Genomic DNA, 22,908 nt, shown 5'->3' with positions numbered 1-22,908 from the left:
AAGACTCTGTGCCCTAGGATTTAAAAGCAGCCGGAATTGTCTCAAGATCATGATGGCCTCAAGACATACAACTGATATATGATTATGTTTTATGTTGTGTGATATTCGACAGAAACATTGAACTATGTCTGACAGTATGTTATTTCCACAAGGAGGGGGGGTGAACCAATTTTGTGTTTAATTATTTTTTATGTTTAATGTATAGTGTCCCAATGATTTTTTTTGTATTATTGCCATGCATTGTATGCCTTTTAAAGGATCAGGATATTGCATAGTCCAGTATTTAGATTAGATCAACTTATGACCATGTTTTCTTGTCCCACCTGGCACTCTGCAGTGTGCCAACCTTCTCTACACATTTTTTAAAATTGTTTTTACTCATTTTACCAAGAATAAGCTCCAAGATCCATGAAACACCAGATAAATGAAGGTATTTATGTCTTGATTTAACAGGAATGATCCCTTTTAGAGTTAAATTTGACTAATTTGGACATGTTTTATGGGGCTGTATAAATTTTAATTTGGCTTCAGTTCTAATTGGGCAAGTGTATCCAAGGTGCAAGTAGCTTTCTTCCTTTAAGAGCAACTGGGCAACTCCCTACAGTGCAAGGCCAGACCCTATAATAAAGGCCCATAGGAAGCCCAAGGCAAAGGCATCTCTCTCATGACATGTCCAAACCTGTGGCAGCTATGGGGGGTGCCAGGCAACATGGTCAATATGAAAGCCCTAAGGGGATTCACCAGGGATTGTTGCTGTTGTGCCACGATGGAGGTGTGCAACCAGAGGAGAGCTAGCTTTTGACACCTGAGACACACACAAAAAAGACAGAAACAAAGCAGAATGTATTTTTCAGTCTTTGCTGAACCTTCCTCATAACTCTAAAGCATAAACCACTACCGAGAAAATGCTTATCACAAAGTGCTAGAATGTCACAAGTAATTTTAGTAACAAACTGCACTTTCCAGTCAATATTGGTGGACCATCCTGTTAAGTGTAATACATAGACCATTTTTGAGAAATGCTTCTCCCAAAGTACTAAAACAACACATCTGGTTATTCTTTTGTGGGGCAACAATTTTTAAGAAAAATTATAGCCCCAAATGGGGGATATTGTTATAAGAATTTTGAGGTCTCATATATATATATATATATAATAATTGTTCATAAAACATGTACATGAATGTACAGAAACATGTCTGAAGCAGCACAGGAAAACAGGCCTGACTGACACCATTTTGACTCTCTCTGACCAGGTGTTCCTCTGCAAGGAAGAAGTGGGGTGGGGGGAACCTTCTCATTGTCTCAGGAATTAAAGTGATAATCCCTGGCATCCTGATACCTGACTGCCAGACAAAAGGGTGTGATTAACTTGGCTGGGAAACAGGGAAATGTAAATATCTCTCAATTTTGTTGATTAGGTTTTGGGGGCAGGGGGCAGGGTCCAGGATGCTCAGATTACTGCCACCAGACCTCCCCTTTCATGATGTAATCTAGGGAGAGGGGTCTTGGGCTACACCCCTTCTGTGACATATGGATGATGCTTCTGGGGGGTGGGCTGAAACCAATTTCAAATCTCTTTTTAAGGACAAGACATCTTTGTTTGGGGTTCCTTCCTTGTTCTCCTGTGTGAGAGGAAGGACCCTGTTGCAACAGCAAAAATAAAAGTGCCTTGCTTCGCACGTCCTGGTTTGGTCTCTGTTATTTGGTGGGCAGGAGACGCTTAAACTTTGTCTGCTTGCCAGGATACCTGGACTCTTCCTGGGTCGAGGATCCACTTAATTCTAGGGCCGTGTAGCTCTGCAAAATTTTTACAACACACACAACAAAAACGTTCTATTAAGGTTACAACACTTTGCAGATGGAAACCCTTGTGAATGTTGCGTTAAAATATTTTCTTCTACTTTCCCTTAAAATACCGTACATTCCGGCATATAAGACGACTGGGTTTATAAGACGACCCCCAACTTTTCCAGTTAAAATATAGAATTTGGGATATACTTGCCCTATAAGAAATACGACCCGGCGTATAAGACGACCCCCGACTTTTGAGAAGATTTTCCTGGGTTAAAAAGTAGTCTTATACGCAGGAATATACAGAGGAGAGATTCATCAGGGGCAAGATCTTAAATGTCCCAGAGAATTTTCACTGGTCAGTGTTGCAGCCAGAGTTAGACACGTGTGATTGTGGAGAGCCTTTGCCCTGCAATGTGTTGCCGTAATAAAGCGTGAGAGCGGCTCATTGCCGAACAGAACAGAACAAAGTCTAGTGTCTTGTCATTTTTATGCACAGAACACTTTTCTGCAGCTGGGAGTCTTCAAGGTTACATGCTACAACCTGCTGTTGAGTTCAGGCATTGCACATTTTCTGCCCCATCTTCCTATGTATGTTTTAAAGGCGCTTTTAGTTCACCAAAGTAGCTAACTTTCTCCACAGTGTTTGTCATACAATCCTGAACACAATTTCAGGTGTTCTTCAACTACAACTCCCATCATCGTTGACCTTTGGCCATGCTGGTTATTTGATTATTAATGTAAACCTCCAAAATGTACGTATATTTATTTTATTTTATTTTATTGCTATGGCTACTAGCTGATGCAAATAAAGATTCTTCTGATCTGGGGCAGATGAGAGTCTGCAGGGCCACAGACCTGTGTCCTAAGTATTTTGTGGGAGTAGCCTCTGAGAAAACTTTGCAGCTGTTGCTGGGCTTCTGGAGGGCGTACACCAAAACCATAGCTCTGTGTGAGCAAGCTACAGTTCCCAGGATCCTTTGAGGGAAGCAGTGTGCTTTAAATGTATGATGTGTTATAAGACTTTTAAGGTCATATATATATATATATAGAGAGAGAGAGAGAGAGAGAGAGAGAGAGAGAGAGAGAGAGAGAGACAGAGAGACAGAGAGACAGAGAGAGAGAGAGAGAGAGTTATGCTCTAGTTATCTCCCGCTTGGACTACTGCAATGCGCTCTACGTGGGGCTACCTTTGAAGGTGACCCGGAAACTACAGTTAACCCAGAATGCGGCAGCTAAATTGGTGACTGGGAGTGGCCGCCGAGACCACATAACAGCGGTCCTGAAAGACCTACATTGGCTCCCAGTACGTTTCCGAGCACAATTCAAAGTGTTGGTGCGGACCTTTAAAGCCCTAAACGGCCTTGGTCCAGTATACCTGAAGGAGCGTCTCCTCCCCCATCGTTCTGCCCGGACACTGAGGTCCAGCGCCGAGGGCCTTCTGGCAGTTCCCTCGCTACAAGAAGCTGAGTTACAGGGAACCAGGCAGAGGGCCTTCTCGGTAGTGGCACCCACCCTGTGGAATACCCTCCCACCAGAGGTCAAAGAGAACAACAATTACCAGACCTTTAGAAGGCATCTTAAGGCAGCCCTGTTTAGGGAAGCTTTTAATGTTTGATGGATTTCTGTATTTTGGTGTTTTGTTGGAAGCCGCCCAGATGGGCGGGGTATAAATAATAAATAATTATATATATATATATATATATATATATATATATATATATAGGTAAAGGGAGCCCTCACCATTAGGTCCAGTCGTGACCGACTCTGGGGTTGCGTGCTCATCTCGCATTATTGGCCAAGGGAGCCGGCGTATAGCTTCCAGGTCATGTGGCCAGCATGACAAAGCCACTTCTGGCAAACCAGAGCAGCACATGGAAACGCCGTTTACCTTCCCGCTGTAGCGGTTCCTATTTATCTACTTGCATTTTGACGTGCTTTCGAACTGCTAGGTTGGCAGGAGCTGGGACCAAGCAACGGGAGCTCACCCCGTCACAGGGATTCGAACCGCCGACCTTCTGATCAGCAAGCCCTAGGCTCAGTGGTTTAACCACAGTGCCACCTGGGTCCTCTATATATATATATATATATATATATATATATATATATATATATATATATATATATAAACCACATGTCTGAAGCCCCACAGAAAAGGTCCTGAACAAATTCACCTCAAATATTTCTCTACAAAGTCAAAGTGGGAAACCTTCCCATTGTCTCTTTCCTCACAAATTCTGTCCTCACAAATCCTGTCTTAAGGGCACGTTGAAGATATGAACAGGGTGTGAGCCTGTGACCTGTGACCTAGATGCAGGAATTAAGTAGTTATAATAACAAACTAACAAAAAAATAACATGCCTGGAAAAGACCCTGATGTTGGGAAAGATGGAGGGCACAAGGAGAAGGGGACGACAGAGGACAAGATGGTTGGGCAGCGTTCTAGAAGCTACCAACATGAGTCTGACCAAACTGCGGGAGGCAGCGGAAGACAGGAGTAGCTGGCATGCTCTGGTCCATGGGGTCACGAAGAGTTGGACAAACCCAGATAATGCAATCAGGTAACTTGCCAGACAGGAGATAAACAACACACTCAGATTTCTGTTGTAGACCGCCTTTTCTGTGATGTATGTATGATGTTTCGGGGGTGGTCTTGGACTCCAGGGCGGGCAATTTAAAATGTCTATATAATGGCTTGTGCACATGGCTTGGGGTCCTCCTCCTCTGTCCTGCGTGCGGGGGAGCACCCTGTTGCAACAGTTAATAAATATCAGGCTTACTAGCTGCTTTGCTTCTCAATATTCTCTGGATGCAGCCTCACCACCAGGGCTATCTGATGTCAAATGCCGACTCCCTCGGACTGAGATGTGCACCACACCCCAGAGATGTGCACCACACCCCAGAGTCAGATTCGACTGGACTTAACCGTTCTTGGGTCCTTTACCTTTTATCTTTGTTACTTCCTGTGATCTGGACACTATATTTATGTTGATGTAGCCTAGAGTCACTTTGGAGAATAAACGACATGGTGGAAATTGTGGTACTTTAAGAAATAGGGTTTATTCAGCTATGCATGGAGGGAGTCCAGATCTTATGGCATGGTCAGTTCAAGAGGCAGCAGTACAGGCAGAAAGCCTCTTTCTCCAAGATGGATCTCTCCTCCCCGCACTTCCTTCGTCCCCAAAACCCCTTGCCCTCCCCCTCCCCCAGAGCAGGTACCCTGGCAACCTCCCAAATCCCCAGCCTTTGTTCACATCTAGGGGTAAGAGGCATGGGCGTACCCAGGATCAAAACTAGGGGGGGGCAAGGGGAGGGGCCAAGGCACGGAAGGGGAGGGGCCACAAAGTGGGCGGGAACAGCGAACTCGCGCTCCGCCGGGCTGTGCCCCTCCCTAGAAGCAGGGCTGGTGGGCGGAGGCGGAGCCCAGCCCAGCGGAGTGCGAGTTCAGCGTTCCCGCCCGCCGCGCCGCGCTCTCTGGTTCCCCGCCGCGCTTGGCCTTGCCAGAGGGCGCGACGGGGAGCTGGAGGGAGGGCGCAGCACGGCGGGCGGGAACGGCGAACTTGCGCTCCGCCGGGCTGTGCCCCTCCCTAGCAGCAGGGCTGGTGGGCGGAGGCGGAGCCCAGCCCAGCGGAGCGCGAGTTCGGCGTTCCCGCCCACCGCGCCGCGCTCCCTGGTTCCCCGCCGCGCTTGGCCTTGCCTGAGGGCGCGCCGGGGAGCTGGAGGGAGGGTGCGGCGCGGTGCGGCGGGAATGGCGAACTCGTGCTCCGCCGGGCTGTGCTCCGCCTCTGCCCACCAGCCCTGCTTCTAGAGTAGGGCAGCTGCCCTAACTTGCCGCATGGTGGGTACGCCCTTGGTAAGAGGGAAGTTCCCTTGCATTGTTAATGACCCCTATTTGTACTCTTGATAGCCACAGGTCACCCAGGTTAATTTGCACAAGCCAGCTCAGGAATTCATTGTCTGGAACAGCTCTTCAGTTTACGTCCTAATCTAATCCATATCCCAATTAATCAAAATCCTAGATTTTATTCATTCCTAGGGTTTAACAAGGGACCCAGGTGGCGCTGTGATTAAACCACTGAGCCTAGGGCTTGCTGATCAGAAGGTCGGCGGTTCGAATCCCTGTGATGGGGTGAGCTCCCGTTGCTTGGTCCCAGCTTCTGCCAACCTAGCAGTTCGAAAGCACGTCAAAATGCAAGTAGATAAATAGGAACCGCTACAGCGGGAAGGTAAACGGCGTTTCCATGTGCTGCTCTGGTTTGCCAGAAGTGGCTTTGTCATGCTGGCCACATGACCTGGAAGCTATACGCCGGCTCCCTCGGCCAATAATGCGAGATGAGCGCGCAACCCCAGAGTCGGTCACGACTGGACCTAATGGTCAGGGGTCCCTTTACCTTTACCTTTAGGGTTTAACAATAGCATAAGCTTTGCTGCTGCATCACACTATTGACTCATGTTCAGCCTGTGGTCCACCAAGACCCCTAGATCCTTTTCACATGTACTGCTAGTAAGCCAGGTGTCCCCCATCCTATATTTGTGCACCTGGTTCTTCCTGACTAAGTGCAGAACCTGACATTTGTCCTTATTGAAATTCATTTTGTTAGCTTGGGCTCAATGTAGGGTTGCAAAAAAGAGGGCACATTTGCCAACTTCTGCTTTTAACTATGGATCGCTATGACGACTCTGCCCATGAAAAAGAGGACGTGTCCTGGAAAAAGAGGACAAATGGCAACCCTAAATTCTTATTCTTTCTGCTGTGGCATTAGCTACCCCTCCCAGTTTGGTGCCATCTGCAAATCTGATGAGCATTCCCATTGCTCGACGTGACAATAGATCAGGCTTGCCCCCTGTAGATTTCTAAAATATTGTGGCCTGATCTTCCTACCAGCCTCTCAGGCCTGGTGGCTGTCAGTAGCCCAGCAGGTACAGAGGGGGTGACCTCACAGAGGACCAGGTAAGCCAGTCCACAAAAGAGGGTAATATACCCATGACCTCATAGAGTCCATGAAGGTGTGGTCAAGCTGATCCTACCAAATAGCTACCCAGTGAAAGGGAACCACTGAGACTCTCTCATCAGATATTGGAAGTTGAAGTGGATCATTTAAGAGGATTTGGAATCGTAGGTCCCTATCAGGGTGAGTGATGAGCCAAGCAAAGACCTCTCACCTAATTTCAATTCCCTCCTCCAAATGACCCCCTGGGCTGTTTATGGATTTGGGAAAACACACTAGCTCCACCATGACAAAACCTCCTGGTTTTCTCCCTCCATGTTTCCCAATGAACTGTATTTCTTAGAAAACTAAAACAAACCTGGAAAGAGAAATTGTGTTTTGGCATGCAGTGTCCTAACACTCCAAACGACTTTCCCCAAAAGTCATTGAAGCAGTGTTTTGTTGTTGTTTTTTAGGCAGTATAATCTTTTATTTTAGTTACCAATAATACATGAAGCACATTCTTTCCTAGTTTTTCTAGCAACGTATTCACATATGGTTTTGTCCTCGGAGCTTCCTTGCAATGTCATATTCTAGAGACATATTTTGGAGGAGAAACAGCAGCTGTGTAGAAGGCAAAGTAAAGGGGGGACGGGGTGAAAAAAAACCCCAAACTCTATACTTTACAGAGTTGTTATTGTTATTTACCAGATCTTAACCTATGACAGTATTTCCCGATTTTTAAGATGTGTTTTCCCACAAAGTCATTTTGCCGTGGGAGAAAAGGTCAAATTTATATTCTTTGAGCATGTGATGCCATATCGTTTGAATTAATGTTATTTTTTCAATCGTATCTTGAATATTAACATATTTAGACTTGAGTGCCACCCAACGTTCTTGCAGTGCTACATAGGAATATTCCAAGGTAGCCCAATTTGGACAGTTATTTTCAATTGTGGGTCTCCAGAATTGTGTACCTGACTGTAAATATGCTTGGTGATACAGTTCTTAATCTGGGAACCCAAATCCTCCTTTTATCAATATTTGCATTTTTTGAATAGATGTTGTTGGAACTGAAGAGCCCCAAATGCATTTTCTAAAAATGGATTTAATATTGTGAAACTATTTGCTTGGTATGTGAATTGGAACTTCTCTTAAGATATAAATGAGTCCAGGTATTATGTCCAGTTTAAGAGCATTGACTTTTCCCCAGAACTGGACTTAACTGTCAGAGGTCCTTTACCTTTTTACCTGTAAAATAAAAAAATTCCTTCAGTAGCACCTTAAAGACCAACTAAGTTTTTTTTATTTTGGTATGAGCTTTCGTGTGCATGCACACTTCTTCGGAAGAGTTGGTCTTTAAGGTGCTACTGAAGGAATTTTTTTATTTTGCTTCGACTCTGACCAACACGGCTACCTACCTGTAACTTTTTACCTGTATTATATTGACTGTCATCTGTCGATATCCACTGATAAGTCATGATACATTTTGTTGATGTTTAATAATGGTAATTTAGATCAATCACACACAGCTGACTCATGTTCAGCTTGTGGTCCACCAAGACCCCTGGATCCTTTTCGCATGTACTGCTAGTAAGTCATCTTCAGGCCCGGCTCTAGGGGTAGTCTCGGGGGGGGGGGGACCGGCTTGAGACGGCCCTGGTCATCTTCTACTGTATTTGTGCATCTGGTTATTCCTGCTTAAGTGCAGAACCGTCCCTGTTGAAATTCATTTGGTTAGTGCTATGGGGCTGTACTCTTGAGTCTGGGTCAAGACAAATAAGGATTTGCTTACTAAACTATATTCACTATTGTGTCTGCTTCTTCCTTGGCTCTCATTCCCACACAGAACAACATGCATATGAGCAGGGCACAGGGCACCCTACTGCTGGCTGGCCTCATGACTTACATGGTGATGGGTGCCCTCATCTTTGAGATTCTGGAGAAGGAGAACAGCAAGAAAGTAGTAGATAAAATTTATCACCGGAAAGAGGCTTTTTTTTTGAACTACACCTCTCTCAGCCCAGAAGAGGTGGAGTTATTCATAGTGGTAAGTCATTACTTAAGCAAGACTGAAGGGTATGAGTGTGGAATGACACCAGAGGTTGAGAGGTCAGAATGTATATATGGGGGAATACAGTTTAGGAGGTGAGAATCGAGGTGGGGACAGAATCAGTTGCCGGCATAAGCCATAAGGACTCAGCCTTCCTTCCATGTGTGAAATGTTATCCCCATGGAGGATTAGGCAAATTAATGGAGAATAAGACAATGAATGGCTACTAGCCATTAGGGCTGTGTTCTGCCAACACTGTTGGAGGCAGCATGGGCTTATGCACACTGAGCTTTCCTCCCCTCTTTCCAGGCCTGGCCCATGATTTAAAGCTCCGTGTCTGTGCACCATTTCGTTGCTCTGGGGCTTTCCTCATGAAAACCAGCTTGTTAACAGCAATCCATTGAAAACCCAAATAGGCGTTTGCTCCGATTCATCTACAAAGAACAGGTTTTTGTTAGTATTTGTACTGTATTTGTTGGGAAATGTATTTTGCAAATAATATAAATTAGGGAAAGAGAACATGCATCATGTAGCAGCTGCAAAAGAGGTGACTCTGTTCAAGGTCACAGAAAAGCTGAATCGTTGCCACGGAAAACCCAAATTTATGTTTCCTCCAATTCAGCTATAAAGTGCAGGTTGTGGTTAATATTTGTACAGCCGAACCTTGGTTATCGTACTTAATCCATTCCGGTAGTGCATTCGACTCCCGAAATGGTACAAAAACCGATTGGCTGCCGGAGCCGCGTCAGACATTCAGCTTATGAAGAACATTCACAAACCGGAACACTCACTTCCGGGTTTGCGGCATTCTGGAGCAAAAATGTCCGAGTACCAAGGCATCCGAGAACCAAGGTACGACTGTACTATATTAGTTGGGAAATAAATTGGGGGAAAGAGAACATACATCGTGTAGCAGCTGCAAAAAAGGTGACTGTTCAAGATCATAGAAAAATTGAATCATTGCCTTGAAAAGTGTTTTTGTGCCTTAGAACAGAGGGTGGGTTGTCTCATCACCGCTGTTTTGTTGAATGAGAATAAGGGAGAGTGAATACTCTAAGCAGACTCTGTCCAGAAGAATTTATGAAGACAGGCAAGCCAAACATTGCTACGAAAGTGTATGTTTTTGGAGCAAGAAGACCAAACCTGGAGTCTCCTTCTTTGGAGGTCTTTAAGTAGAGGCTTGACAGCCATATGTCAAGAATGCTTTGACGGTGTTTCCTGCTTGGCAGGGGGTTGGACTGGATGGCCCTTGTGGTCTCTTCCAACTCTATGATTCTATACCTTCTCTTGGGCTGAAGGGAGAGAAACATTAGTATTGAACTTGATATATAAACAATACAGCTTCTTATAGTGTTGCCATCTATGAAAAAAGGCTCTGGGGGTTCCTGGAACTCACCATGAACACCTCCCTCCTTCTCCTATAATGGCAAAGGAGCCTACTTGAGAGGTGACGGAACTGAGTTCTAGAGAGTTCCGGCTGAAAGAAAGCCCTAGTTGGGATCCTGACAAGTCAAGACTCGTCTTCAAGTCTTGTGTAAGGAGCCTACTTTATCACTAAGCTTTGAGGGTGAAACCGCTGCATCACTCTCAACAACTCAAACATAGATCACAGTTTTCACTGGGAAAGCTTGGTGCAAACCACAACAAGCACCCCTTGGAGTGCGGTCCTTTGCCTGGAAAGAGTGGAGGGAGAGTTAAGTGTGCATAAGCCATACTATGCCTATCAGTCTCTGGGGGTGACAAGTGAGCGGAGGGCTGTCGTGCTCATGTCTTTTTTTTTGTGGGCTTCCCATAAGCATTGGGCTGGCCGCTGGGGGGGAAGAACATGCTGGACTGATCCAGAAGAATTTCCCTTCTGAATGCATCATGATTTAGTTAGCGTTATCTGGTGATAATCAGAGGAGGGGCTATTCTTATTGTTGGAATATTCAAACTGAGTCTTGCCTTCAATTGCAGGATGTGATAAAATCTGTTCGGAAGGGAATAATTCCAAGAGGAACCCATCCTCCTGAAACACACAGCTACTGGGATTTCTCTGATTCTTTCTTCTTCGTGGGCACTATGTTAGCCACAATAGGTACTGTCATTTGGTTCTGGCTTCTCCCTGAATATAATATGCAGGGCATCCGACTGCTCTCGCTTAGAAAAATTGTGTTAAGCTGCAGGCTTTGCTTTTGCTCATTCATCATCCTTCACATCTCATCTTTGTCTTCCCCTTTCTGACCAAATAAATAGTTCATTATATGCCCAACAAGACCATTCCCTGATTAGTTATTTATTCCCCACCCTTCTGGGGCCAACCCATTATTAAAACACCCCTGTGGAAAATAGTTGGGCTAGGGAAACGAGTTGAAATCCCACCAGGTGCAACTGACCCCATGACAATTTCCCAGTGCAAATCCACCCCTCTCAGCACAACCCTATGCATTCAGTGGGACCTGCTCCCCAATAAATTTGCATAGGATTAAAACTTCTTTCCAGTAAGCTACACAGCACACACAAGAAACCACACACCCTTTTTATCTGGGCGAATGCCTTCAAAGCAGAAAACCGTGCACCGAGTGGGTGAACCTACCCTTTTAGCACTGTTTAATCCAGAGCGTTCAAAACTTTTCATGTTGGTAACACACTTTTTATACATGCGTCAATTTGTGACACAGTAATTCAGTTTTGCTAGCAGACTGGTGGTTAAACTCCTCTCCAGTGTTCACATGACACACCGGAACACTGCAGCCGACATACTAATGTGTCACGACACAGTTTGTAAAGCTCTGGTTGATTCGAAATAAAAAAATTCCTTCCAGCAGCACCTTAAAGACCAACTAAGTTTTTATTTTGGTATGAGCTTTCGTGTGCATCAAGTGTGCTAAAGGTAAAGGGACCCCTGGCCATTAGGTCCAGCCGCGAACGACTCTGGGGTTGCAGCGCTCATCTCGCTCTATAGGCTGAGGGAGCCAGCGTTTGTCCACAGACAAGCTTCCAGGTCATGTGGCCAGTATGACAAAGCCACTTCTGGCGAATCAGAGCAGCACACAGAAACGCCGTTCACTTTCCCGCCAGAGCTGTACCTATTTATCTACTTGCTCTTTCACATGATTTCGAACTGCTAGCTGGGCAGGAGCTGGGATTGAACAACGGGAGCTCACCCCCGTCGTGGGGATTCGAACCGCCGACCTTCTGATCAGCAAGCCCTAGGCTCTGTGGTTTAACCCACAGCACCACCCGCGTCCTGAGTGTGCTAGGGATAAACTAATCCATACGTTGAGTGCAGGCCATAAAGCTGCCAATTCTGAGACACAAGAAAAGGGCTTATCTATTTCTCAGCCTTTGGACTTGAGGTATCCCAGGAGACTTCATTTCTTGGCTCTGTCCACTAGCAAATTTGGATCAGTAGATACTATTCGTTTTCTAATTGGTTCTCTGGTTATTCCGGGGTGCTAGGCAAAGTCTTCATAGGACCTCAGCTGAAAACAACTCGGTCTGGTCCTTACAGATGGATGGAGGATGCTGCTTATTTACTGGAACTTTTCAACATACAATGCAATAAAAACCAAACTAATATAAAGAAAAAGTAAAAGAGGAAACAGAAAAAGAAAGGAGAAAGAAGGAGGGAGAGAAGGAGGGAGAGAAGGAAGGAAGGAAGGAAGGAAGGAAGGAAGGAAGGAAGGAAGGAAGGAAGGAAGGAAGGAATAATGGAGAAAAGATACAGAGCCTTCTATCAGAGGTAGATCATAACCCTTATCCCGCCCAGCTCTCACCTGTGATCCTTTCTTCTCCCATCCTACCACCCTGGGAGATCTTCCCTTCCCCGCTTCTCACGCAGGATCATCAGCCATCCATCACCTTCCTGTGAATATCCTCATTAACACAGAACAGAGGGCATACAAAAATAAAACAAAATATAAACAAGGGTAGAGTTAGCAGAAAAATACAGAAGCAAAGATCATAAAAAAATAAAAGAGACATAAGAGAAATGTGCCAATATTGTACATAAAGATTATTCAGAATATTCCAAATATTTACTCTAGGATGGTAACCAGCTGTATTCCAGGATAATGTTCAGCTAGGTGGTGTTTTCCCAATCTTCAGTCCCAAACATCTCAAGTTCATTCATTTTCTTTTCCGCACAAAATGTCCAAAAGGGGCTCTTCAATCGTTACTAGAACTAAATGCCAAGAACATTCTTCCTCCAGCCCAGTGTGATAACTTTATCTCCAAGAAATTCCAGCATCCCTGATTAGAGCAACAATGCACAATTATTTACTTGTTGTATAGTCATTAAGTCATACTCCATTCCATATCTTCCAATCCCATTTCTTGCACTTAGAAAAGGATGCTGGGATTACTAAGACCCACCACTGGTTTTTCAAAAATAAGTGATGCCAGACCATTCTCATTTCTTTCTTTCTTTTTGGTGGAATTACAAATTTTGTGGATTAGGGAAATGCTGTGGACATAGTGTATATTGATTTCGGTAAGGCTTTTGAAAAAGTACTCCATGATTTTCTCAAGAGGAAGCAGGTAAAATGTGGGTTGAACAAGTTAAGCGTAAGGTGTATTTGTAGTAGGTTGACTGACTGAACCCAAAGAGTATTCATTAATGGTTCCTTGACATCCTGCAAAAAAGTGACAAGTGGGGTGCCAGAGGGTTTTGGCTTTATAAATGACTTGGATGAATGAATTGAGAGGATGCTCATCAAATTTGCAGATGGCGCCAAACTGGGAGGGGTAGCTAATGCTGCAGAAGAAAGAATTGGGATTCAAAACAACAGATTGAAGAACTGGGCACAAACTAAGAAAATGCATTTCAAAAAGCACAAATGTCAGGTTCTGCACTTAGTCAGGAAGAATCAGATGCATAAATATAAGATGGGGGACATCTGGCTTACTAGCAGTACATGTGAAAAGGATATGGGTTTTTGGTGGCTGCATCACCTGAAGTATTGTATCCAGATCAAGGGAAGCAATAGTCCCTTGATCTATAAATCAAGATCATGGCCACTGGTCCCATCACCTCCTGGCAATTAGAAGGGGAAGAAATGGAGGCAGTGAGAGATTTTACTTTCTTGGGCTGCTTGATCACTGCAGATGGTGACAGCAGTCACGAAATTAAAATACGCCTGCTTCTTGGGAGAAAAGCAATGACAAACCTAGACAGCATCTGAAAAAGCAGAGACATCACCTTGCCGACAAAGGTCCGTATAGTTAAAGCTATGGTTTTCCCAGTAGTGATGTATGGAAGTGAGAGCTGGACCATAAAGAAGGCTGATTGCCGAAGAATTGATGCTTTTGAATTATGGTGCTGGAGGAGACTCTTGAGAGTCCCATGGACTGCAAGAAGATTAAACCTATCCATTCTGAAGGAAATCAGCCCTGTGTGCTCGCTGGAAGGACAGATCGTGAAGCTGAGGCTCCAATACTTTGGCCACCTCATGAGAAGAGAAGACTCCTTGGAAAAGACCCTGATGTTGGGAAAGATTGAGGGCACTAGGAGAAGGGGACAACAGAGGACGAGATGTTTGGACTGTGTTCTCGAAGCTACGAACATGAGTTTGACCAAACTGCGGGAGGCAGTGGAAGACAGGAGTGCCTGGCGTGCTCTGGTCCATGGGGTCACGAAGAGTCGGACACGACTAAACGACTAAACAACAACAACAACAACATTCTGTCTTGGTCAGACCACACCTGAAATACTGTGTCCTGTTTTGGGCACCACAATTTGAGAAGAATTTTGGCAAGCTGGAACATCTGCAGAGAAGGGCAGCCAGGAAGATCAAGGGTCTGGAAACCAAGCCTTTTGAAGAATGGTTGAAGGAGCTGGGTATGTTTAGCTTGAAAAGGAGAGACTGACAGGTGATATGAGAGCCATCTTCAAATATCTCAAGGGCTGTCACATGGGAGAGGGAGCATGCTTGTTCTCTTCTGCTCTAGAGGGTAGGACTCGAGGCAATGGCTTCAAAAGACAAGAAAGAAGATTCTGACCAAACATCAGGAAAAACTTTCTGACAGTAAGAGCTTTCTGATAATAAGGGTTGTTCGGCAATGGAACAGACTCCATCACGAGGTTGTGGATTCTGCTTAACTAGAGGTTTTTAAGCAGAGGTTGGATGACCATCTGATATGGATGCTCTAGTTCAGGCATGCCCAAACTGCGGCCCTCCAGATGTTTTGGCCTACAACTCCCATGATCCCTAGCTAACAGGACCAATGGTTGGGGAAGATGGGTATTGTAGTCCAAAACATCTGGAGGGCTGGAGTTTGGGCATGCCTGCTCTAGTTGAAATTTCTGCATTGCAGAGGGTTGAACTAGATTACTCTTGGGGTTCCTTCCAACTCTGCAATCTTACGATTCCATGTCTCTATGAATTGCCAGAAGCTTGGTGGCTTTTTCCTCTGAGTTCACTTCCACCTGTAAACAAGATCCTCTCTCTATCTCTGCCATATGTTGATCAATATTTTCCCCCAAAGGTCCTGTGAAATTCTTTAGTCTGGTTCTCTGATCCATTTTCATTCACCATTCTGTGCATCTCATCTCTGAGCTCTTGCAATTGCTCATCCAATAATTGTGGGATAATACTAACAATCAGTGGTGTATTCAGCCATCTCTTTGCCATATTGAGTTTTGTTCATCACTCCCTTAGCAGCCTCTACTTTGAAAACTTCTGTCTGTCCCTTTAAGTAAACAGTGCATTCAATTCCAAAGGTTGAATCCCGACAAGACCGAAGTATTGTGTGAAATGGGACAGGGGAAGCCACCCAGAGTGGCTGGGGCAACACAGTCAGATGGGTGACACAAAAATAATAAATTATAATTATATTATTACTATTCCCATGGTAATGGATTCAATCTTACTTTTATAAACAGCAACACAGAGACAGGATGGAGAGTTAAAATCTGAAGGTTAAGCATGTTCCAATTCACAGGCCAGGTCAGGTCACACTGAAGTTGAGAGAAATCAAATTCCTAGAGCATTCTTTTTAGGTGCTTGGGAATTGCAACTTATTTTAGCCATGATGGTTACGAATGGAGGAACTCTGCTCTTTCTTCACTGCAGATTAACCTACATTTTATTCATTATCATGAAAATGCAGTGATGCCCAGATTTTCATGACAAATATATTGTCAGTCTTTTGGGTTTTTTTTAAAGGGTTGCCATGGTGAGTCTCCATTTCACCCGACGTTTCACAAGGTCTCCAAAGTAATACCTGCACACTTGGCCTCTTCCATTGCATTTCAGGTCAGTTCTTCCACAGTGGGCCTGTCTGCTCCAAGAAACAGGAGGGAGACACTTGGAGCTCCCACATAATTATGCCCGGAGGAAGTTTCTTTGTTTGAAACTCTTAATTGCCCCAAGTGCATTGGCACAAAGGAAGTCAATAAGTGCAGTACATAAAATAAATACATTGGGCTGTATCCACGGCTGCCATTTTGGTCATGCACAGACCTCTGCTTGCACAATGAAACTTATCCCTCTTCTCCTCCCTGCACCCCTCTTAGCACCCTCAAAGTCTGCCCCAGAGGGTATGGGGATCCTCTGGAGCAGATTTGGGGGTTGTACAGGAGAGAGGAAAGGAAGGAGCAGTCAGTCTCAATGCACAAGCAGCTCTCCACTGGAAACAACCCTTCATAGGGACCCTGCTGTGTAACTTGTCTAGGCAATTGGCAAATTGACAGTTGCTGACATCCTTTTCAACCCGTTCTTATTCTTTCAACAGGCTATGGAAACGTCTGTCCCCAAACAAAAGAAGGTCAGATGTTTTGTGTTATTTTTGCTCTCTTTGGAATCCCCTTCAACCTCATCTGCTTGAACTATATTGGCTTTTTAGTCTCAAGACTCTTCGAACGGTGTGCAGCGAAAGTGTTTGGGAAAGGAAAGAAGGTAATTCAGTTACTTTATCTGGAGATGATTTCTAATCTTACCAGTGACAAGACTGAGGCCAACATAGACTGCTGCTGCACTCAGGTCATATGCATACTGTATATGATTGGCTGCCTCTATAAGAGGAAGAAGAAAAGAATATATTAGACATGTGCATTGTTGTTTAGTCGTGTCCGACTCTTCGTGACCCCATGGACCAGAGCACGCCAGGCACTCCTGTCTTCCACTGCCTCCCGCAGTTTGGTCAGACTCATGTTGGTGGCTTCGAGAACACTGTCCAACCATCTCGTCCTCTGTTGTCCCCTTCTCCTAGTGCCCTCCATCTTTCCCAACATCAGGGTCTTTTCCAGGGAGTCTTCTCTTCTCATGAGGTGGCCAAAGTATTGGAGCCTCAGCTTCAGGATCTGTCCTTCCAGTGAGCACTCAGGGCTGATTTCCTTCAGAATGGATAGGTTTGATCTTCTTGCAGTCCATGGGACTCTCAAGAGTCTCCTCCAGCACCAAAATTCACTACTGGGAAAACCATAGCTTTAACTATATGTACCTCTGTCGGCAAGGTGATGTCTCTGCTTTTTAAGATACTGTCTAGGTTTGTCATTGCTTTTCTCCCAAGAAGCAGGCGTCTTTTAATTTCATGACTCCTGTCACCATCTGCAGTGATCATGGAACCCAAGAAAGTAAAATCTCTCACTGCCTCCATTTCTTCCACTTCTATTTGCCAGGAGGTGATGGGACCAGTGGCCATGATCTTGGTTTTTTTTTTTATGTTGAGCTTCAGACCGTATTTTGCGCTCTCCTCTTTCACCCTCATCAAAAGGTTCTTTGATTCCTTCTCACTTTCTGCCATCAAGGTTGTTTCATCAACATATCTGAGGTTGTTGATATTTCTTCCGGCAATATTGATTCTCATTTGGGATTCATCCAGTCCAGTCTTTCACATGATGAATTCTGCACTGCCCTTTTTGGGGTTAAGATGTAGACTGATCTTCTCCAATCCTCTGGCCACTGCTGAGTTTTCCAAACTTGCCGGCATATTGAGTGTAGCACCTTAATAGCATCATCTTTTAAAATTTTAAATAGTTCAGCTGGAAGATCATCACTTCCACTGGCCTTGTTAATAGCAGTGCTTTCTAAGGCCCATTTGACTTCACTCTCCAGGATGTCTGGCTCAGGGTCAGCAACCACACTACCTAGGGTGTATGAGTCCTCCATATCTTTCTGGAATAATTCCTCTGTGTATTCTTGCCACCTCTTCTTGATGTCTTCTGCTTCTGTTAGGTCCTTTCCACTTTTGTCCTTTATTATGGTAATCTTTGTACAAAATGTTCTTTTCATATCTCCAATTTTCTTGAACAGATCTCTGGTTTTCCCCATTCGGTTGCTTTCCTCTTTTTCTTTGCATTGCTCGTTTAAGAAGGCCCTCTTGTCTCTCCTTGCTAATTTTTGGAAATCTGCATTCAATTTCCTGTATCTTTCACTATCTCCCTCATATTTTCCCTGGCTTCTCTCCCCTGCTATTTGTAAGGCCTCATTGGACAGCCACTTGGCTATCTTGCATTTCCTTTGCATTGGGATGGTTTTCGTTGCTGCCTCCTGTATAATGTTACAAGCCTCCATCCATAGTTCTTCAGGCACTCTGTCCACCAAATCTAAATCCTTAAACCTGTTCCTCACTTCCACTCTGTATTCATAAGGGATTTGATTTAGATTGTGTCTTACTGGCCCAGTGCTTTTTCCTACTTTCTTCAGTTTAAGCTGGAATTTTGCTATAAGAAGCTGCTGATCTGAGCCACAGTCAGCTTCAGGTCTTGTCTTTGCTGACTGTATAGAGCTTCTCCATCTTTGGCTGCAGAGAATATCTGATTTCGATGCTGACCATCTGGTGATGTCCACGTGTAGAGTCGTCTCTTGTGTTGTTGGAAAAGATTGTTTGTTATGACCAGCTTGTTCTCTTGACAGAACTCTATTAGCCTTTACCCTGCTTAGAATCATAGAATCATAGAGTTGGAAAAGACCACATGGATTCGTATTGAGATCATTCTATCATTTTTGAGATTGCATCCTAGTACAGCTTTTGCTACTCTTTTGATGACTATGAGGGCCATCCAATCCAACCCCCTGCTAAGCATTTTGAACTCCAAGGCCAAACTTGCCAGTTGCTCCTTTTATCTCTTGACTCCCTACTTTAGCATTCCAATCCCCTATAATGAGAAGAACATCCTTCTTTGGTGTCGTTTCTAGAAGATGTTGTAAGTCTTCATGGAATTGGTCAATTTCAGTTTCTTCACCACCGGCAGTTGGTGCATAAACTTGGATTACAGTGATGATAAAAGGTATGCCTTGGATTCTTGCCCCCCCCCCCCTGAGAGAATATTATTCCATGCTAAATCTCAGTGGGTTTCCCCCCCACAATTTGGTCTTTTTTTCTTTTATTTTTCTTTTCTTTATCTTTCAGAAAACAGCAAGATATACTTTCCTGTTCATGGCTGTGGGACTTCTAATGTTTCTTATTTTGCCATCATTCCTCTTTCAACATGCGGAGGGCTGGAGTTATCATGAAGCTATCTATTTTACATTTATTACACTCAGCACCATTGGTTTTGGAGACTATCTAATAGGTAAGGCTTTCAAAAGACTTTGATATTGTGGGCTTAACTGGTTGTACAGATAAAGCTAGGTCATTTGTGGCATCAAGGTACTGGTGGCAACCAATCTGTTCTACCGAAGAATATGAAAGCTCAGTTCAGGTTTCATCCAAAATGATGACTTGCAATGATTATAATTTGGAACCCAACCATATTTTAAGTTTCTCAAGTACGGACCCTCCAAGTACAGTGGTACCTCTACTTACGAATAACTCTACTTACGATTGTTTCTACTTACGAATGGAGCTCTGTCTGCCATCTTGGATGCGGTTTAGATAGGATTTTTTCTACTTAACGAATTTTTAGATGGGGTTGCATCTAAATGTTTCAGGGGTTTTTTTCTATAGATATTCTGAGCATCTTTTTTAATTCTTCATGGAGGCAGCTCCAATTTTTTATTTTTTTTTACTTTTTCGCATCCCCAACATAAGTGCATCACAGTACCCTCAACTTCCCTGCACTTCCAGCAAAGGTTGGATTTGGTCTTATAGATTTTGGCAATCTTCGATGGTGTCATGTGCCACCTATAAAACATCTTCATCATGTTCTATTTTTATAGAATAACAGGAAGTGAATCTGAATTGAATTTTCAATAGTCTTTCCCACTGGTTTAGTTCTATTGCATGTCCGATAACTTGGGCCCTTTGACCTATGATTCTTTTATTTGTTCATCTTCAAGATCCCATTCCAATAATTAATCATATACTTTAGATAGTAATTTTTTGTTACTTCCTAATAATACGTTTTGTAATTTTTCTTTTTCTTTTTTAAAGTCAGATTTTTAAAAATCCAGGGTAAAAACGTTATTTAGTTGTTGATATTGGAGCCAGCCCATGACATGGTACCTAATCTCTTCAAATGTTTTCAATTTTAGCTGGCCCTGCTCTTGTCTTACTAGTTGCTTATACGCTGCCCAATTCCCTGACATATTAATTTTTTTAATTGAAAATGCTTCTAATGGCGACGGCCACCATGCTGTAATTGGTTCCAACAAGGGTTGATAAGTCGTCCAAAAACCTTCACAGGCTCAAATAGCAGCATGAGCCCAAACCATCACAAATAGGCAATAATAAGGACATTGGCAGTTTCCTGTGTTCGTCTTCCCACAATTCAATGGTAGAAATGTGTTTTAAATGTATGGTGTGAACATGACCTAACGAAGTTTAGATAAACTGAGTTGGTGGGTCCTTTAAATCACCTCCTCACACATTATTGTTGCTTTTCTCTTGTGTCTCCAGGGAGGAAGCATGAGAGGAACTATTTTGTGGGCTACCAGTTGCTTGCAGCCGTTTGGATCGTCATTGGTCTGGCCTGGATAGCTGTGCTGTTTCAACTGGTATCATCATTACTCCTACCTGGGGATTCAAAAGCATCCTCAAAAAAAAGGAGTAAACTGCAAAGATAACACCGCCCAAAAGGAGTCAGTCTGCTAGATTTCCACTGGTGGAGAATTTTATCATCGCATTCAGGTGTACACTGACATAAAAATCAGTTATACTCAAGAACTTCCATTGAGCTTTTTAAAATTATATGCCATTTTGACATTCTGTTGATTCCTTAAAAACTCACTAGCTGCTATTTAAGTTATGTAATTCCTATTAAACGGTGAAATAGCTGGGTATTCTGCAAATGAGAGGGAGGGTGAGTGTTACTTGGAATCTCAAAACTGGAATGTGTGCAGAGGAGAGCAAGCAAGATGATCAAGGGTCTGGAAACCAAGCCTGATGAGGAGTGGTTGAAGGAGCTGGGTGTTTTTATTCTGGAAAAGAGGAGACTGGGGGAGATATGAGAGCCATCTTCAAATATATCAAGGGCTTTCACATGGAAGAGGGAGCATGCTTGCTTTCTCCTGCTCTGGAGGGGAGGACTCAAACCAATGACTTCAAGTTACAAGGAAGGAGATTCCAACTAAACATCTGAAATAACTTTCTGACAGTAGGAGCTGTTCAGCAGTAGAACGGTCTCCCTCAGGAGGTGGTGGACTCTCCTTCCTTGGAGGTTTTTCAGCAGAGGTTGGATGGCCATCTGTCATGGATGCTTTAGCTGAGATTCCTGCATTGCAGAAGCTTGGGCTAGATGCATCAAACATGAAAGAAAAGAAAATGCCCAGTACCTTTTCCTGGACAGTGATTTTTGCACCATTCTCTTGGTGGGAACTACAACTCCACCCCCATTGTTCAGCCCAGACACTGAGGTCCATCTTCGAGGGCCTTCTGGTGGGTCCCTCACTGCAAGAAGTGAGGTTACAGGGAACCAGGAAGATGTCAAGGAGATAAAGAGCTACACAATCTTTAGAAGACATCTGAAGGCAGCCCTGTATAGGGAAGTTTGAAATGTTGTATGTTTTTATAATGTTTTGATATATGCTGGAAGCCTCTCAGAGTGGCTGGGGAAACCCAGTCAGATGGGTGGGGTACAAATATTATTATTATTATTAAGCAGAAAGTTATGGGATGTGCACCGATTGGAAATGTGGTAGTGCAACCACCCCAAAGGTTTTGCAGGCCAAAACAGCATCATGAGCCCAAACCATCACGAATACGCAATAATAAGGACATTGGCAGTTTCCTGTGTTCGTCTTCACACAATTCAGTGGTAGAAATGTGTTTTAAATGTATGGTGTGAACCTGACCTAATGAAATTTAGATAAACTGAGATAAACTGAATTATTATTATTATTAAATAAGCATACCAAGTTTTCTCATGTCATTTGTATCACAAAAATAGCATAATAAACCACAGTGCCTAGGGCTTGCTGATCAGAAGGTTGGCGGTTCGAATCCCCACGACGGGGTGAGCTCCCGTTGCTCGGTCCCTGCTCCTGCCAACCTAGCACTTCGAAAGCACTTCAAAGTGTAAGTAGATAAATAGGTACCACTCCGGCAGTAAGGTAAACGGCACTCATCTGGCTTTATTGGCCGAGGGAGCTGATGTACAGCTTCCAGGTCATGTGGCCAACATCACTAAGGCGCTTCTGGCAAACCAGAGCAGCGCAAGGAAACACGGTTTACCTTCCCGCCGGAGCGGTACCTATTTATCTACTTGCATTTTGACGTGCTTTCGGACTGCTAGGTTGGCAGGAGCTGGGAACCGAGGAACAGGAGCTCACCCCGTTGTGGGGATTTGAACTGCCGACCTTCTGATTGGCAAGCCCTAGGCTTAGTGGTTTAACCCACAGCGCCACCCGCGTCCCTTAGTACATGGGTGGACGAGTCTAAAAAGTCCATGACACAAATTTTCACAGTCCTGTAGCATTTAGGGTGGCTCATTTGCCAGGAGCAATGTATTTAGTTTTTACTCTGGAGGTGTATACTCAATTCTGACCAAATGAAGCCTCCTGGTGTATATTTTGCTTCCGGTAAATCTGAAACTCAAAGGGTACAATTGTTGCCACATGTGAAGTTCTTTCCAGCTCTCCCACCAGACTACATATTTTGGGACTTCTTGCTGTTTCCACATGGGTTGAGGCAAAGAGCCTGATGAGCAAAAGGTAGAGGCAATGGCAAAACTGAAGCAAAGCTGTGTCCTTCACACAGGGTTTTAGCAAACCCTTTTGGGTGTGGATTTCTCTGTATGCATCCCTCTTCTCATTCGTGAGCAGGAAAGCAAA

At 44.1% G+C, this 22,908-nt stretch overlaps 1 protein-coding gene across 1 annotated transcript; it reads left to right on the top strand.

Annotated features, from left to right (window-relative positions):
• The first annotated feature begins 8,575 nt into the window (after positions 1–8,575).
• On the top strand, positions 8,576–20,703 carry LOC118097878 (potassium channel subfamily K member 16-like). Its single transcript, XM_035141171.1, has 5 exons — positions 8,576–8,770; positions 10,730–10,850; positions 16,490–16,653; positions 19,109–19,271; positions 20,537–20,703. Exons 1-5 carry the CDS (start codon positions 8,576–8,578, stop codon positions 20,701–20,703), a joined length of 810 nt encoding a protein of 269 aa, XP_034997062.1.
• Positions 20,704–22,908: the final 2,205 nt, after the last annotated feature.

The sequence above is a fragment of the Zootoca vivipara genome, chromosome 1 (assembly GCF_963506605.1).
Source record: "Zootoca vivipara chromosome 1, rZooViv1.1, whole genome shotgun sequence".
NCBI classification, from domain to species: Eukaryota; Metazoa; Chordata; class Lepidosauria; order Squamata; family Lacertidae; genus Zootoca; species Zootoca vivipara.
Note: the sequence above shows the minus strand (reverse complement) of the source record. Positions and strands in the feature narration are given on the sequence as shown.

Excerpts from the sequence above, each read along its gene's own strand:
- LOC118097878 (XM_035141171.1), top strand. The coding sequence starts at position 8,576 with ATGCATATGAGCAGGGCACAGGGCACCCTACTGCTGGCTGGCCTCATG. Across the intron at positions 8,771-10,729 it reads AGGTGGAGTTATTCATAGTG|GATGTGATAAAATCTGTTCG; the intron begins GTAAGTCATTAC and ends CTTCAATTGCAG. Across the intron at positions 16,654-19,108 it reads TGTTTGGGAAAGGAAAGAAG|AAAACAGCAAGATATACTTT; the intron begins GTAATTCAGTTA and ends TTTATCTTTCAG.